This window comes from Prionailurus viverrinus, chromosome E1, assembly GCF_022837055.1.
Source record: "Prionailurus viverrinus isolate Anna chromosome E1, UM_Priviv_1.0, whole genome shotgun sequence".
Taxonomy (NCBI): domain Eukaryota; kingdom Metazoa; phylum Chordata; class Mammalia; order Carnivora; family Felidae; genus Prionailurus; species Prionailurus viverrinus.
This window is the reverse complement of record NC_062574.1, coordinates 2,924,792-2,940,304: the sequence shown is the minus strand read 5'-3', so window position 1 is coordinate 2,940,304 and position 15,513 is coordinate 2,924,792. Positions and strand designations below refer to the sequence as shown.

The 15,513-nt window shown below is 58.5% G+C and overlaps 1 protein-coding gene and 7 non-coding genes across 9 annotated transcripts; 4 read left to right on the top strand and 4 right to left on the bottom strand.

The window, feature by feature from the left end:
* The first annotated feature begins 484 nt into the window (after positions 1-484).
* TRNAT-AGU (transfer RNA threonine (anticodon AGU)) lies at positions 485-558 on the top strand. The gene has a single exon. It is a non-coding gene; the product is annotated as a tRNA-Thr (tRNA).
* Positions 559-1,024: 466 nt separating this feature from the next.
* On the top strand, positions 1,025-1,106 carry TRNAS-CGA (transfer RNA serine (anticodon CGA)). The gene has a single exon. It is a non-coding gene; the product is annotated as a tRNA-Ser (tRNA).
* A 7,176-nt stretch (positions 1,107-8,282) lies between these two features.
* Positions 8,283-12,748, top strand: HES7 (hes family bHLH transcription factor 7). 2 transcript variants are annotated; one of them, XM_047833161.1, is made up of 5 exons: positions 8,283-8,743; positions 9,161-9,227; positions 11,198-11,293; positions 11,887-11,974; positions 12,291-12,748. In XM_047833161.1, exons 3-5 carry the CDS (start codon positions 11,198-11,200, stop codon positions 12,746-12,748), a joined length of 642 nt encoding a protein of 213 aa, XP_047689117.1. In that variant the 5' UTR covers positions 8,283-8,743; positions 9,161-9,227. The 2 variants fall into 2 exon arrangements, with proteins under 2 accessions (XP_047689117.1, XP_047689116.1); XM_047833160.1 differs by lacking the exons at positions 8,283-8,743; positions 9,161-9,227 and adding an exon at positions 10,170-10,267.
* Positions 8,427-8,497, bottom strand: TRNAG-GCC (transfer RNA glycine (anticodon GCC)). The gene has a single exon. It is a non-coding gene; the product is annotated as a tRNA-Gly (tRNA).
* Positions 12,749-13,330: 582 nt separating the features above from the next.
* On the bottom strand, positions 13,331-13,417 carry TRNAR-UCU (transfer RNA arginine (anticodon UCU)). Its single transcript is given in 2 exon segments — positions 13,331-13,366; positions 13,381-13,417. It is a non-coding gene; the product is annotated as a tRNA-Arg (tRNA).
* Positions 13,418-13,927: 510 nt separating this feature from the next.
* Positions 13,928-14,009, top strand: TRNAL-UAG (transfer RNA leucine (anticodon UAG)). The gene has a single exon. It is a non-coding gene; the product is annotated as a tRNA-Leu (tRNA).
* A 448-nt stretch (positions 14,010-14,457) lies between these two features.
* Positions 14,458-14,529, bottom strand: TRNAQ-CUG (transfer RNA glutamine (anticodon CUG)). Its single transcript has one exon. It is a non-coding gene; the product is annotated as a tRNA-Gln (tRNA).
* A 579-nt stretch (positions 14,530-15,108) lies between these two features.
* Positions 15,109-15,181, bottom strand: TRNAK-UUU (transfer RNA lysine (anticodon UUU)). The gene has a single exon. It is a non-coding gene; the product is annotated as a tRNA-Lys (tRNA).
* Between the last annotated feature and the right edge of the window lie 332 nt (positions 15,182-15,513).

Here is a 15,513-nt window from a genome sequence, read left to right as displayed (position 1 = left end):
AGACTTTGTGCAATGAAGTTTGGGGACTGGGTGAAGGGAGCTCTTGGTGGAGGGGTGTGGCCCCGCTTCCAGGCAGGTGGTGGTGAGGGTGAGCGACCTCCTCCACACCCTTTCCAGCTGGGTTTGTCCTGGGCGGGAGATGAGGGGCAACTTGAGTCTAGGGTTTGAGCGAGTTCCAGCGCGGACAGGTGCCCCACGGGGAGGGAGGCCCACCCAGCCGGCCAACACACGGAGACAAGACGGCCGGCTCTCGGTGGCCGAGGGACGGGAAGTCACGTGCCCATCCATGGTCGAACTGGTCCCCCAGGGTGTGGGAGAAAGGAGGGGCGGGGAGTTAACCCTTCGGCTCAGGAGCCGGGGGGGAGGGAGAAATCTTGGAACGGGGGTCACAGGGGACCCGCGGCAACATTCGGCCTGTGAGATTTCTCACTCACTGACTCCCGCGAGAAGCTGATCTATCTCCAGGCGCACGGCGCCTTCCGCCGGCGCCGTGGCTTAGCTGGTTAAAGCGCCTGTCTAGTAAACAGGAGATCCTGGGTTCGAATCCCAGCGGTGCCTGGGTGCGCAGAAAGCGGTATATTATTGCTCCGAGGGCAACGCGTCTCTCCAATCTTCCCGAAGGGTCTTTCTGTGGCGCCTTTCCAGAGATTCTTATTCTTACCAAGCCGTTTCCACCTTGAGCTTCCGCTCCCGCGCACTTTTAGCGTGAATCGGCAGGCCGACCCCCACTTCGCTTTCAGGAACCAGGGTGGCGCGGGCATCCCATGCGTTCAAGGGCACGGCGCCCTGGGCTTGGGTTCGGGTTCTGCCTCATTTTGTTGGGGCCGTCCTGAGACTTGGGGCAGGGAGCGAGAACGCGAGAACCGCCCCTTCCGCAGGCCTCCGGCGGCTGGCGAGGAGGTGAGGCCCGCACTGCCGCGGGGAGGCGCACGCGCACAGACGTCTCGAGGCGGAGAGGCGGGGCCGGCGGGAGGCGGGCCCGTTGATAGGCAGCTATAGTGGCGCAGGCCCCAAGCCGCACGCGGCTGTGATGGCCGAGTGGTTAAGGCGTTGGACTCGAAATCCAATGGGGTCTCCCCGCGCAGGTTCGAATCCTGCTCACAGCGTGCGTACTTTTGGGAGTGGCTATCCTTGCCTTCGGAGGAGAAAGGCCTTTGTTTTTCTAGCGCCTCCTTCCCCGGGAAGGATCCGGCCTTTATTCTTCGGGATTCAGCCACCCGCTACCAGCCCGCGAGCGCCCCCTCGCGGGCCTTACGGTCTGGCGACCGTGTCCGTGAACCGCGTCTCCGAGTTCCTCCCCGTCACCGAGCCCAGCACGCTGCCCAGTGCTATACCGCCGGCGTATTCCGCTTCCCTGACCCACGCCCCTGCCCGTCTCCTCCGAGATTGTTTCTGTCTCTCTCCTCTCAACCCCACTCCACGAGGCCCTTCATCTACCACTCCACGTCTGTTCCCCTCTCCCGCAAAGCATGTTACCATACACCCACTCTCCCCCATGCCGTCTCCCCATTCTCTCTGGAATCCCCTCTAATCAAGTGCCTCCCCCCACCCCATTCCTCCAAGATGCTCCTGTTAAGTTTACCAAGTGACCGTCGCATTGCTAAACCCATTGATCGCTATTTGGCACCAGCTGACACGGATGCTTACTCTCCCCCTTAGAAACGCTCTCTTCACTGCCTTCTAGGACACCTTAACTCTTCTGATACTCCTACATCATGAACAGCTCCTACACAGACTCCTTTGGTGGGTCAACACCTTCGGGATCCTTGAATGTCGGAGTGTTCCCACTGGCTCGCTTTTCCAACCTCTTCTCTATCTGTACTCACTCTTATAAATATCAACGAATAATACATTAGTACATCCAAAATGTTCATCTCCGGCTCCAGAACTCTTCCCCGAATTACAGATGCATATATATTATTACCTACTTACCATTTCCACTTGGATATCTAATAGGGAATCACAAATAAATTGGCCAAATTCTTGGCCTCCCCAAAATGAACGTCACCTGCACTTTCTAGTTCAGTAATGGAAAATTCCATTTCTTCAGTTGGTCAGAGTAAAAGCCTTAGGATCACCCCCAATTCTCTCTCTTTGTCACACACCCACTCCACATCAAATCAGTCACGATTTCTTATTAAAACGGGTTTAAAAAAACGTGACTGCTTGTCAAAACATCACCACTACACCCTGGTCTGAGCCCCCACATCTTGCATCCAGATTGTTACAATAGCCCCTAAATTATTTCCTTGCTTCTTCTCTTCTTCCTCTGAACACATTGGGCTTAGTGATCCTTTTAAAACCTACATCAGATTCTGTCCTTCCTCTCTTTGAAGCCTTCCAATGGGATATCAAAATGAATTCATGGCTTTTAATGTGTGTAGATACAGAAAGAAATGTGTGTGCATACACCACATATAGATATACATATATCTCCTAGCTTGCTCCACTGAGAGAGCCTAGAAGGAAAGATACACAAGAACCAACGAGCACACCAAGTGCCCAGATCTTGGTTACTAAATACCGCGTTCCGCTCGAATGAATCAGGGCTTCTAGGAAAAAAGGCTGGTTCCAGGTTAGGGAATTATAAGACAATCTTGGAACATCTTGTTGCCCAGGAAAGGAAAGAAATGCTCAAAGAATCTCGCGTATCTATTTTAAAAAGAGACCCAACGGCTCAAGGTTACAGTTAAAGGAGGTCCCATTGGCTAAATCTGGGACAATCTGAGCATTAAAATATGATTGTGGTGGACCATGATTCACTGAATCGAGACTCCAAAGCTCATAACAGGAAAAAGAAATAAAATGGGAAGGAAGGGGATAGCTCTTTTTATATTTTATAGTCAACTGCCCAACTAATAAACGTAGAAACAGTGCTGGAGTTAGAAGTCATCAATGGATACTGGAGTAGTGGTTGAACTTTAATGGGCTGTATGCAGCGAAGAGTCTCAAAGTGTCTTCCCACAAAGCACATATTAATTACTATTCGGGGTGGAGGGGTTAATAACTTTACAGTGGACAGATGTGGCCAATACCATCCAACTGAGTGATCAAAGTCAGCCTCTCGGTATTGAGACAAATTGACACATGTCTTCTGACGTGATTCAGAAGGACACGCTGTCGCTTCTGGGATGTTCCTGCCCCAAATACATAATCTGAACAACTTGATTCTAACCGTGAAGAGCCATCGGACAAACTAAACGGAAGGGCCAGCTCCAAAATCACGCTGGTCTCTTCAAAACTGTGAAGATTTAACGATAGATTCTTCTAGATTAAATGAGACCACAGAGATGCAGTAACTAAATGCAACCATGCGATCCTGGACCGCATCTTGGATCAGGACAAAAAAAAGCTATTAAGGACATCACTGGAACACTTGAGGAAATTTGAATATGGACTGGGGATTAAATAATGGTATTATATTAACTTTAATATTCTGATACTGATAACTGTACTGTTATGTTACGAATGTCCTTGTTCTTGGGAAAGACACACCCAGTAACTGGAGGCAAGAGGGCCTAATGTCTCCAGTGTACTTCCAAATGGTTCAGAAAGCAAATATTTTCTTTCTTTTTTTTTTTTTTTAGGTTTATTTGTTTAAAGAGAGGGACAGCAGGAGTGCAGGAGGGGCAGAAAGAGAGAGGGAGAGAAAGAATCCCAAGCAGGCTCCACGTTGCTAGCCACAGAGCCCCACCCGGGGCTCGATCCCGGCGACCATGAGATCATGACCTGAGCCAAAACCAGGAGCTGGACCCTCAACCGACTGAGCCACCCAAGGAACCCTGGAAAGTGAGTATTTTCTATGCATGCTGTCTTTGGAGAGAAATGACAAAGCAAATGAGACAAACGGAAACAGTGGGCTTTTGCGGAGGTTTGACATTATATAGCAATTAAAAATGCTAGAAATAGAACAAAACAAAAAAGCGGGGGGGTGGGCAGGAAGAAGCCCTCCAAAGCCTTCTCATCTCTTTAGGAGTGGGAGAGTCCTGCCCAAGTCCTTCCCGGGGAAACCGGGAAACGGCCTAGAAGGTCCTAGCCGATCAGTGCCCCCGCCCCGTTTCTCTCTCTGATCTCAACCCCCACACTACCGTCGGCCAGAGGCTGCCCTCTGCTCCTTGGACCAGTTAGGCGTGTTTTCCCTCAAAGCTTTCCTGCCGGCTGGTCTCTGCCTGGAGCGCCCTTCCCAGAGGCGTCCCAGTAGCTTTTACTCTCACCTCTTAAATTCCGCCTTCTCAATGAGTCTTTCTCTGAAAGTACAATTTCCACTCTCTACCCCCTTGCTTCACTTCTCTCCCCCGCACTTACCGCCGTTGGACACATCGGTTTTACACAACGTTCATCGGCCCGGTTCCCCTACAAGAACGGTTGGCCCCCTAAAGGAACAAAAGGATGAGCCTGTCTTGTTTTGGATTACTTGGGGTCTTCTGTCCTGATTCTTCCTTTGGCCCAGGGGCCTGGTCCTCCTGCTTCCCAACCCCCAACCCCCAACCTCCCACCCCCCCACCCAGGACCCAACCCTCCAGGAACTCCCCCTACCCAGGACCCAGGGGGGGTCCCAGGAAGCCAGCCTCCCCTTTGAAGAACAAAGAGGGAGGAGCTGAGTCTTGGAGCCCTGGCCTGGGGAGACGTCTCAGCGGGGGAGGGGAAGCCCGGACACTTCACCAGCTGTGCTGTCTCAGTTCCCGGCCCGCCTCCCTAGGGGCCCAGCGCGTGTGGGACACGAGCTCCCCTCCCCCAAGCCCAGAGGAGGCCCGCTGTTGAGAGGGAGGCCAGGAAGAGGCTGGAGGCCCAGATACCCAGACGCACACCAGGTGCAAGGACACGCACCCAGGCCCGCGGGGGCGCACGTACCCCCCTACCCCCCACCCCCCCGAAACACTGGGCATCCGGCTGGAGGGTGGCCTCACAGCCACGTGATCCTTATCGGCACAGGAGCCACGGCCGGAGAAAATCAGAAAATGGTGCAGCCCCATGCCAACTGGGCCCCAGTCTGGGGAGCCTGAAGACTCCCACGGTTTGGAGAGAGGCTTTTAAGGAAAAGAATACAAAGGTGGGTACACAAGTCATTACTTAGAGCGAAACGAGATCCCGGCAACTTACAAGTTGAAAACGCTGGCAGAGGTCACCAAGTCCAGAAACCCCGCTTTCTATGTGCGTTCCCGACCTGCTGGCCCATCCCTACCACACCTCCACAGACCAGCTGCTGGTTCCTTTTCAAATTTTGCTTCTCGCCTACCGTCCATGCGCTCAGAGTGACGCGAGCCACTGGACACATTCCCATCGCACGTGTCTCGTGGCTTTGGGCCTTCGTGGCACGAAGCCCCGTGACGGACACAGGTGATGATGGCAGCTTCCCGGAAACCCTTCCGACACCCGGGGTAGCCAGGCTGACTGATCCCATACCTGGATCCCCAAACGGGCCGCAGCCACTCCAACGCGCCGGAGGCAGGCAGAGTGGGAAGAGACAGAGAGGTCTGTACCATTTACGGTTAAAACGTCTCACTTTCGCAGGTGTCCCAGAAGCATACGGCCCGGTGAATGCATCGCTAGGGCCCTTCCAGGAGCCTGCGGGGGGAAGTGAGGGGGCTTCTGAAGCATGCACTTAATTCTCCTCGTGGTGAAATTGGCCTCTGAACTTGAGACTTTTGATCCCACATCTGCAACGGACTGTCCACCTGCCTAGAAATCCTACTATTCTGGCCCCCGAGGTTTGGCCGCCTCTCCAAAATGACCCCGTCACACCCTCAAACTGCCTGAGCCCTCTCCCTTCCAGCAGCGAGCCTGACTCGTGTTTCTCGGAGGAAAGGAGAGGAACCAGGAGAACCCGTGTCACCCTTCCTGCACCCCAACTGACGCACGCCCTTAGTCCCCCCCCCCCATCTCCCTGTGGGTGAGGAGTCTCCCCTACCACCTGAGGCTGAGTTTCCTACCTGGTCCTGGAGTCTCCCGGTCCCCCCCCCCCCGCCCCTGCCCTCCTGCACCCCTCCACCTCCCAAGAGCAGCCCGGGGCACCTGTGCCCCTACGGGCCACACCGAGTTCCGATCACCGTTCACAGCAGAACTGGATGGAGAGGTCTGCTTGATGGAAGGCCGCGGTCTGCGTGCCTTCAGTCCCATTCTTCCATCAACCCACCCGAGCTGACCCAGGGGCCTGGGATTGTGTACAGTCACACCCCCCCCAGGTCACCTGTGACATCCAAGATGCTAAACGGATGCTTACTTCGCTCTCTTCTCCTTATTTGACCTCCCGGCAGCTTAGCTAGGGCCCGGGTTCCCTTCTTCATACGCCCACTGCTCCTCCTTTCCCAAATTCGGTCCCAGGGACACTGGCCCCCCTCTCGTCGCTACCAACCCCCTAGGCGCTTTGCCAATTCTTCCTCCTCAGCCTGGACTGCAATTGTTGGGGTGCCCCAGGGCTCCTTGCTCCAGCCCCTCTCAAAGCCGCCTCTCTCCCTGGGACTCCCCCATATTTACCTTCCATCTCTGACCCCCAACTTTCCACATCCCTGGCCTACCTGTGATTTCCGCTCGGACGTCTAAGGGGATCTCAACCGACCGAACTTTCCCCACGGCCCCACTGCCCTGGTGCCTCTCACCTCCATAAAAGGCACCACCAACCGCCCAGTGACTGAAGCCCAAACCCCAGAGGGAGCCCATTCACGTGTCTCGCCCCGGCCACCACCTCACGCAAGCCGCCATCACATCACGTCAGGCCTAGGAGGCCGCTCCTGCAACCCAAATGTCGTCCCTGCTCCCAATTCCACACGGCAGCCGAAGCGGTCATTTTAAAACAGAAGTCGGCGAACATGGCTTTCCTGATGAAAACCCTTCCTCGCCTCCCATTGACCTCAAGAATAAAATCCAAAGTCATTTCTGAGCTTGCAAAGCCCTGTGTGGTGCGCCATGCCTGCCTCCCCATTTTTGCCTCTGATGTACTCCAAATCCTCCCGCCCAGGAACCCTGGCGCTCTTTCTCTAGGGCCCACCCGCAAATTCCATTCCTGCCTCAGGGCCTTTGCACCTGCTGTTTCCTTTCGCCTGTTTCTTCCTTGGCCTTAAATACAATCTCTTCCTCCAGTTGGTTTCTGACCACCCAGAGGAAAGCAGCACTTTACTCTCAAGCCATTGCCATGTCCGGTTGTCCCCCCACCCCCGCTCCCCTCCCCCCCATGACCATCTGATGTTTCATTTTCTACGCTCCCTTCCCCACAAGATGTAGGGCTTCGGGAGAGCCCTAACCATACTTGGCACACAGAGGCACTCCATAAATATCGACTGAATGAGTAACAGAGAGGCTGTGCACACAGATGTACAGATGCCCAGATTGTCGCACAGTTTCCTTCTGGGAGTCCCTATCGCGCCTGAGCAGAGAAGAGAGCATCCCTGGTCACTGACACAATCCAGAGACGCGAGACCCGCAGCCGAAACAGGTTGAGAGAGACAGGAGGCAGAAGCCGGAGGCGGAGACACAGACGCAGGGCGAGCTCCAGACAGAGACCCAGACTCCGCGAACCAGGGACCCGGGCCCGCGGGAGCCCGGGTAGCGGCGCGGAGGGAGGCCAGCGGGCAGCAGCGCGGCAGGCCGGGGGCCCAGGGTCGCCCTCTCCCGCCTCCCCTCTGCTCACAAGTGGCCGCCGGCAGCTGGCGGGGGACACCCGGCCGCCCGCCGGCCCGACGCGTGCGGGATCAAAGCGGCCGGGAAGGGGCGGGGCGGGAGGTGGCGGGGTCGGGGCGGGGAGGGACGGAGGTGTGAGCGAGCTTCCCAGGGGCTGGCAGGAGCGTGGGAGCGCAGAGTGCCGGGAGGCGACAGAGACCCGGAGAGACGAGAGAGATGAGAGACCCGGGCGCGCCGGAGAGCCCCGGAGCTAGAGACGCACGGAGACAGCTGGAGACCGAGAGAGGGCGCACGGCCGTCGCTAAGACAGCTGGCAGGAACGCGAGAGATGCCGAGATAGAGACGCCGGGGCGGCCGCGGGGGCGCAGAAAGACCGCGATAACAGGAAGACCAGGACCCACGGACTTAGAAAAAGAAAGCGCAGTTCAGGGAGGACAGAAAATGGAGAGGGCGAGGAAGAGAAATGGCCGGAAGGGCCGGGGACTTAGGGCGCGTAGGGCGGGAAGGCCCCGCCCCTCCCCCGCGGAGGGTGGGAGGACCCCCGGGGCAGGGATCCGAGCGGCGTGTCCTTTCTCAGGGTGACGCCTGCGGAGATGCGGGGCCGGGGGCGGAGGGAGGGGTGTGGAAGGCCGCAGGACTCGCGGGCTGGGAGGACGGCAGTGGGAGGACTTTCGGCCTCCGGATCTCCATCCAGAGCGTCAAGCTCTACCTTATGGTAAAAAAGATGAGTTAAATAGACAAACTTCTCAGGCAGATTTCTTCCTCATTTGGGGCCAACGGGAAGGAAAAAAAAAAAAAAAGGAGTCAGCGTGTGCATTGGCCGGGAATCGAACCCGGGCCTCCCGCGTGGCAGGCGAGAATTCTACCACTGAACCACCAATGCAAGCGACAGCCAGCCCTTGGTGGCCCTACCTGAACTTGTAAGAGGTTGAGGCCACCGCGGCCCGGGAGAAGGTGTGGGCCAGGGGCTCAGCGAAGGAGCGGCCCGAATAGCTGACGTGGGTGGAGCGCCAGGCCATCCTTCCTCCCGCCCGGATCCGGCCGCCGGGCCATAAAGTGGCCCCATATGGCCGGGGGGCGGCCCCACACCCGGGTGCGAACAGCCCGGGGCCCCGAGCCTCGCGTGCAGGTGAGAAAAACTCCGCCCGAGCGCAGGTTCCCAAGGAGGGGGGCGACGGGGGCTGCCGGGAGCCACACATCTGCGCTCCCATTTGGCCCAGGTAGGGGGGAGGTGGGATGTGCTGGCGGCCCTGACCCCAAATGGGAGCAGTCTCCCCAAGGTCTGTGTCTCTCCGGGCTCGGGCTTTGGCAGGGCAGGCTGCGGGGCGGGGAGGGGGGTGGGGAGAAAGAAAGAAAGCGGGGGCTTGGGGGGGGGGGGAGAAACCCAACAACACAACGTGTGGAGAGGCCCTGGGACGGCTCGGAAGGCCTCATCCGCCTCTGACTGTGCAGCTTATCTTCCAACCGGTCTGCAGTCTTGTCTTTCCGTGTCCTTGTCCGGGGCCGTCTGGTTGTCCCGTTAAATCTCTGATTTTTTTCTTCTCAGACACTTTATCCTGAAGCCTCCGACTGTTCACGCATCATTCTGCAGAGGGTCATGTTCTTGGTTTGAGGTGGGTATTGATCCCTTTTTGTATCTCTTTCTGGTCCCTAAAAAAACCCAAAACAAAACCTGTCGGCTCCCTGGTCCCCTATCCTCACCGGGGTCCCCGGGGAGCGAGCACTCCTTGTGTCCCGTGTCCCGGCGGACAAAGGCCTGGATCTCCTATAATTAGTTTTGAGTCAAATACTTCTAAGTGGATAGGTCTCTCCACCTCCTACTCCAAGCCTTGCTTCCTTTTTACCTTCGAGGGTCCCCTTCCTCCCCAGACCAGCCATCCATCTGTAGGACCCTTTCCCCGGCTCCTACTTCGCTCTGCCTTTGTAATTGCTGCTTGGTAACACATCCTCTTTTCCACTGGATCCGCTGGGTCTCTAGTAGTATCTCAGTATGGATCCCCTAAGCCTAGACCGGTGCGCGCAGTGGGGGGGGGGGGGGGGGATGGAATTAAGATTCGCTTAGATCGAACTGCGCGTCTCTTTGGCCTCCAGGCAGAGCCCCAGTTGAATTGGACAGAGCCACCCAGCGGGAGGCGAATTTGGGGTGAAGGTGTATAAGATCCAGCCTGGAGGGTTGAGGGGTGCCAACTTTTATTTGAGGGTCGGTGGGGGAACAGTGAGCTCCCAAGAAAGCCTCGTTTGGTGGCGGAGGAGGGGAACTCCGAACTTCATTCCAGAGTCCTGTCCCCAAAGCTCTTCAACTCCCTCTCTCCCTAATAACCTCTGCCTTCAGCGGAGCCCCGCCTCATTATACAGCCTTAGGGTCCTTAAATCAGCCAATGCTGCCTTGGCCCCTCATTTCCCACACTCCTAGGTCAGTTTCATTTCTTCCCCTCCCCCCTTGCGCTCCTCCCCTTTCCGGGAGCCTGGTGCTCCTGGCCTAGCGGAGGGGGATCCGGGGGCCGAAGGGGGCGGGCCCGGCTCCAACCCCCACCCCACCCAACTCAGGAGCTGCGGGATATAAGGTGCAAGGCCGGCTTGGGCTCGGTCCACACCAGGGTCCGGAGGAGCGATGGTCACTCGGGATCGAGCGGAGAATAGGGACGGCCCCAAGGTGAGAGGTGAGGGGAGGGAGCAGAGGTCCCTGGTCCGGCCAGGGGACCGCGTCCCTGAGACCCTGGGTGAGGGAAGAGGCTGGAGACGCAGGGTTGGAAAGGGGAGAGGTGTGCGTGCGGGGGACCCAAGGAACCAGGAGCTGGGAAGGAAGCGGGGAAGATGAGGATGGGGATGGGGTCAGAGCAGGGGCTGCGTGGGCGGCAGTACTGGTCTTGGGTTTGGGCAATGGGATTTGGCACCTTGCGGCTTGCAAGGCGTGGGAGGGGGCCGGAATTCGAGTGGAATAAATAAGGGGGGCTCAAGCTAAGGGAGGTGGGTGGAAACGAAAAGCGGGGAGGATAGGCACTTGCTCCGCGCGTGCTGCGCGAGCCAGAGCTGACCCAGTGCAGCCTTATAGAGAAGGCCGGGAAGGCATTGGCCCCAGAGGCCTGACCTCGGGAGGAAGATTTTAGAACCAGTGGAGAAAGACGACTGCATAGACGGGCTAGCCGGAGAAGAGGCGCGGTAGCCCCGAGTATCTCCCTTTTTACATTCAGGGCCACCGACTCAGAGGCCGGCACCTTGCGGCCACGTGTCCACGTGTCTGGGCGCAAAGAGGCCCCCCCCCAAAGTTCTCCACTGAGACAGAGACACTGCACGAGACGGAGATGTAGAGAGAGGAGAGACACAGACAGGGGAGGAGGGAGGACAAGACAGAGAGGAGAATGCAGAAGACCCGGGAGAGAGAGGAGGCGAGCTACAGAAATTGACCCTAGGGGCTTTGGGAGGGGGAGCGGAGAGGGACCCGATGGGCCTGGCCCTAGGCACTCGTTGGGGTCTTGGGGAAGGGGTGGGCGCGGGACCGACCCGGCGGCGGGACCCAAACGCCGGCGCGGCCGCGCTGAGTCTCGGTCCGGTGGGCCAGCTCTCCCTTTCCTGCCGGTCGCAGATGCTGAAGCCGCTTGTGGAGAAGCGGCGCCGGGACCGCATCAACCGCAGCCTGGAAGAGCTGAGGCTCCTGCTGCTGGAGCAGACCCGGGACCAGGTCAGTCCTTCCGCCGTCCCCAGACCCCCAGGCATCCGGTCTTCGCGTCCCAGGGCTTCCTACCGGGGTGGGGACACGTGCTGCACTGGCGACCCTGGCCCCAAGGCATCCCGACCCGAGCCCCGCCTTTGGAGTCCCATCCCAGACCCCCTCTCGCTCTCAGAACGTGCTCTTCCTGGCCACCCCTGGGGTCTGTAAGTTTCACACCCGGCTCTGTAAATTTCACTCCCAGGGTGGGTCAGCCTTCCACCTCTGGGGTCTGTAAATGCTCCCTCCTCTTTCCCCGCACCCGCTCCAACAGCCTGCAGGGTGGTTAATTTCAGTCCCTGGGGTTTGCTGTTTACAATCCGCTCCTCAACTCTGGGTGGGCTTCGCCCCCTCGGGTTGGACGCTCCAGGCTCGAGGTTTCCCAGGGCCGTTCCTCCTCATCTCCACTCCGCCGCATTCGGTCGGTCGCGCGCTCCGTGAGCGGCGCGCAAACGCGATCGGGGGCACCCCCAGCTCCCGCATTCCCCCCTCCCTTCTTCCCCCTGCCACTTCCCCCTCTCTCCCCACCCCTTTCTGTCTTTGCGCCCTCCCCCTCCCGTCTGTAGAACCTCCGCAACCCGAAGCTGGAGAAAGCAGAGATACTGGAGTTCGCCGTGGGCTACTTGAGGGAGCGGAGCCGGGTGGAGCCCCCGGGTACAGCGCGGGGGGGTGGGGCAGCGGAGGGCGGGAGGGGGGATTCACGGAGGCCCGGGGCCGGGGTAGCTGGGGCGGACCCTGCGATGGACGGTGGGCTTGGGGAGCGGTAGGCTCTGCTCCGAGGCGAGGTTAATAACACCCGCGCGTGTCTGTCTCTGTGTCTCCCTCATTTTCTCCCTCTGTCCGTCCTTCTGGGTCTCTGTCTCTGTGCGTCTGTCGGGCTTCGGTTATCTCTGCGCCCCGCCCCTTCCCTCGCCCTTGCTGGGTCCCTGCCCTGCCCGCCCGTCCATCCTCCCGCCGGCCGCGGCTCCAGGGGTTCCCCGGTCCCCAGCCCAGGACGCCGAGGCGCTCGCCAGCTGCTACCTGTCCGGCTTCCGCGAGTGCCTGCTCCGTCTGGCGGCCTTCGCGCACGACGCCAGCCCGGCCGCCCGCGCCCAGCTCTTCTCCGCGCTGCACGTCTACCTGCGCCCCAAGCCGCCCCGACTGGAGCCGGTAGATCCGAGGCCCCAGGCGCCGCGCCCACCGCTGGACCCCGCCGCCCCGGTGCCCGGCCCCGCGCTGCACCAGCGCCCCCCAGTGCACCAGGGCCCCCTTAGCCCGCGCTGCGCCTGGTCCCCGTCCCCCTGTTCCCCCCGCGCCGGGGATCCCGGCGCGCCGGCGCCCCTCACCGGACTGCTGCCGCCGCCGCCGCCGCCGCCGCCGCACAGACAAGACGGGGCGCCCAAGGCCCCGCCGCCCCCGCCGCCCGCCTTCTGGAGACCTTGGCCCTGAGCTTTGCGGGGGGTGGGGGTGGGGGCTGGGGGTGAGGTAGAGACTCCAGCCCGAGGGCAGCAGAGGGACCCGGGCGTCGGGGCGAGCAGGTGTTGGGGAGGGCGGCGGGGCGCGCGGGCGCAGCGCGCGGGTGAGATGTGGTCTATATTAGAGTATCTATATAAATATATATTTCCCCGGTTTCTGTCCCTTTTCCCTGCCCCCTTTGCGACTAGGATTGTACCCTCTCTGCCCCCGGCCCAGACCCAGCCCCTTCCCGAGTCCTTAGTGCATGGAATAAAGTGGTTATTCAATCCCCGTGTGTCCCCGAGCCAGGGGCCTGCCTTTATCTCGGCGTCCACGCCCACTTCTGTCTCCCTTTCCTTCTGTTTCCCGCCCCTCCCCCCAGTCTTGCTCTCCATGGCCCAAGCCCCGGGGCAGACAGGTAAGTAAAGAAGAGAGCAGAGCGGAGACTGAGGTTGGAGCTTGAAACCAGGTGGAAAACACTGAAATAGGGTAGGGGGAGAAGGGGATGGGATCCTTTAAGAAAAAGTCGGAGAGAGAGGGGAGGGGGGGGAAAAAAAAAAAACCCTGAAATAAAATCGACTCTGGTGGGATTCGAACCCACAACCTTTGAATCGCTCTTTCGTCACTAGAAGTCCAATGCGCTATCCATTGCGCCACAGAGCCACCTGGCGGGCGGCGGCGTCTGACGGCTTACGGGTACTAGCATGGGGGTGGGGGGGTGGGGGGGGGGCGGGGAGGGAGAGGGGGTGTGAGGGCTCTGGGCGGGGCATGCCAGGAGCGCCCCGTTGCGACCTCGCAGGCCTGCCTGGGAGAAGTAGCGGGACAAAAGCACGTGAGCCAGGTGGGAGTGCGGACGCGCACGGGTGGAAGAAACGGGGACAGAGAGCAACCGAATGTGAGCGAGCACAGAGCTGCGGCTGCCCGCTTGGGGGATGCTCCCGGCCCAGGCGCACCCCACTCCCAGATGCGGCCCCATCCAGGAAAATAAACTTGTGTCGTTGTAAAACATCGGTGTGTCTCTTGTTTCCTCCGGCCGGGCCGTTTCGCCGTCCACTGCTTCTCGGTCCGCGATCTCCCAAGAGGGCCGGCCGGCCGATCTAATACGATCATCCCGAGCCCGGGGTCTCCTTCTAGTCTCTTAGGAGGACTACAGGGAGGACTATCCTCCACGCAGGTAGCGTGGCCGAGCGGTCTAAGGCGCTGGATTTAGGCTCCAGTCTCTCCGGAGGCGTGGGTTCGAATCCCACCGCTGCCAACGTGGAGTTTTTCTGGTGGCCTGTGTACCCCCATATAGAAGTCCTGACCGCCCCCCGCCGCCGCCCCGGTGGGACGCCCCCCTTGTTTTTACGAGGACTCCTTGCAGCCAAGCCACCACCGCCTTCCACGATCTGGTATTCCAGACCACCTCGGGTTGTGTCAGCCAAGACCTGATGGGACCTGCGGAAGCAACCTCAAGTTCCTCATAGCTGATCTGTGCCTAAACGTGTCCTCAAATATCAGTAGCTCCCAAGACTAGTGCAACTTGCTATACATTTAAGCGACGGTTTTATGTTCTGATGGTGTGCTGGAGGCTCCAACTACCTGGTCTGTTTTTAAAAACAAAGGACAGCATCCTCGCTGGCTTTTCAGACCCTGTCAGGTGACGAATGACGCTCCTGCCCCAAGCTCATAAATATAACAGCACTCCGGTGGTACAAAACCTAAGGTTCCACCGAGATTTGAACTCGGATCGCTGGATTCAGAGTCCAGAGTGCTAACCATTACACCATGGAACCCACTCGCGATGGGCCTTCTTTGAGAGGGTACATATTACTGATATTCTCATTTTGCGTGTCTGCCATTCACAGAAAACGGAAACACAAATACCTGCTGGAGGCGGTGGACCCCCGCCTTGGAGCACCTGAACTGTGAATGGAGACGTGCTGTGAAGGAAAAAATACACACCGTAGTTACAAGACATAGTACGTACTGAAAAGAACATCGTTAAAATTTCATTAACAATTTTAAAATATCGAGTACGTGTTAAAATGATAAGATTTCATTGGGTTAAATAAAATGTGTTGTTAAAATTAATTTCGCCTGGTTCTTTTTACTTTCCAATGTGGCTGAGTGGAAAACTTAAATTCACATAAAACATGTCTGCTTTCCCTCCACTGTCTATCTATCGTTCGTTCTACTTTCTGAAAAGTAAAATCCCGACGGGGTTACTCTCATTTCATTTTTAAAGTCATGTCACAGCATTTTCGTTACCCTTTTTTTCCCTTCGTTTTGTTTTAAAGGAATACAGAGATTAGTTGTATTCAAAAAGAGCTGTAGGTTCGTAGGGGGGGAAGGAAAAGAAAGAAAAAGTGAGACGCCCGAACAGGGACTTGAACCCTGGACCCTCAGATTAAAAGTCTGATGCTCTACCGACTGAGCTATCCGGGCTCTTTCCACAGAGCTGCTCTGCTACTTATATGAGCTGTGCGTCTACGGAAGTCCAGGCTCCCAGAGGCGGTAGGTAGTTGCACGCACGTGCGCAGCGGCTCTGGCGCCCACCGGGAGGGAGCAGAAGGGGCCCGGCGGCTGCTGCCAGCGCTTTCCCGTCCTTCGTCTGGCACAGCACCGGCCGGTGTCTGGCCGCTGCGGGGGAAGGGCCGCGGAGGCGGGGCCGATGCAGTACCGGCTCTGGCCGCGCGGGGCCGCTGCCGGCTGCGGCCTCCTAGGCGGATCGCTCTCCCAGAAGGCGGGGTGACCCAGATGCCGCCGCCCTGACTGCC

Coding starts and splice junctions, on each gene's coding strand:
- HES7 (XM_047833160.1), top strand. CDS start 10,226: ATGGTCACTCGGGATCGAGCGGAGAATAGGGACGGCCCCAAG. Junction 10,268..11,197: donor AGAATAGGGACGGCCCCAAG/GTGAGAGGTGAG, acceptor TGCCGGTCGCAG/ATGCTGAAGCCGCTTGTGGA. Junction 11,294..11,886: donor TGGAGCAGACCCGGGACCAG/GTCAGTCCTTCC, acceptor TCCCGTCTGTAG/AACCTCCGCAACCCGAAGCT.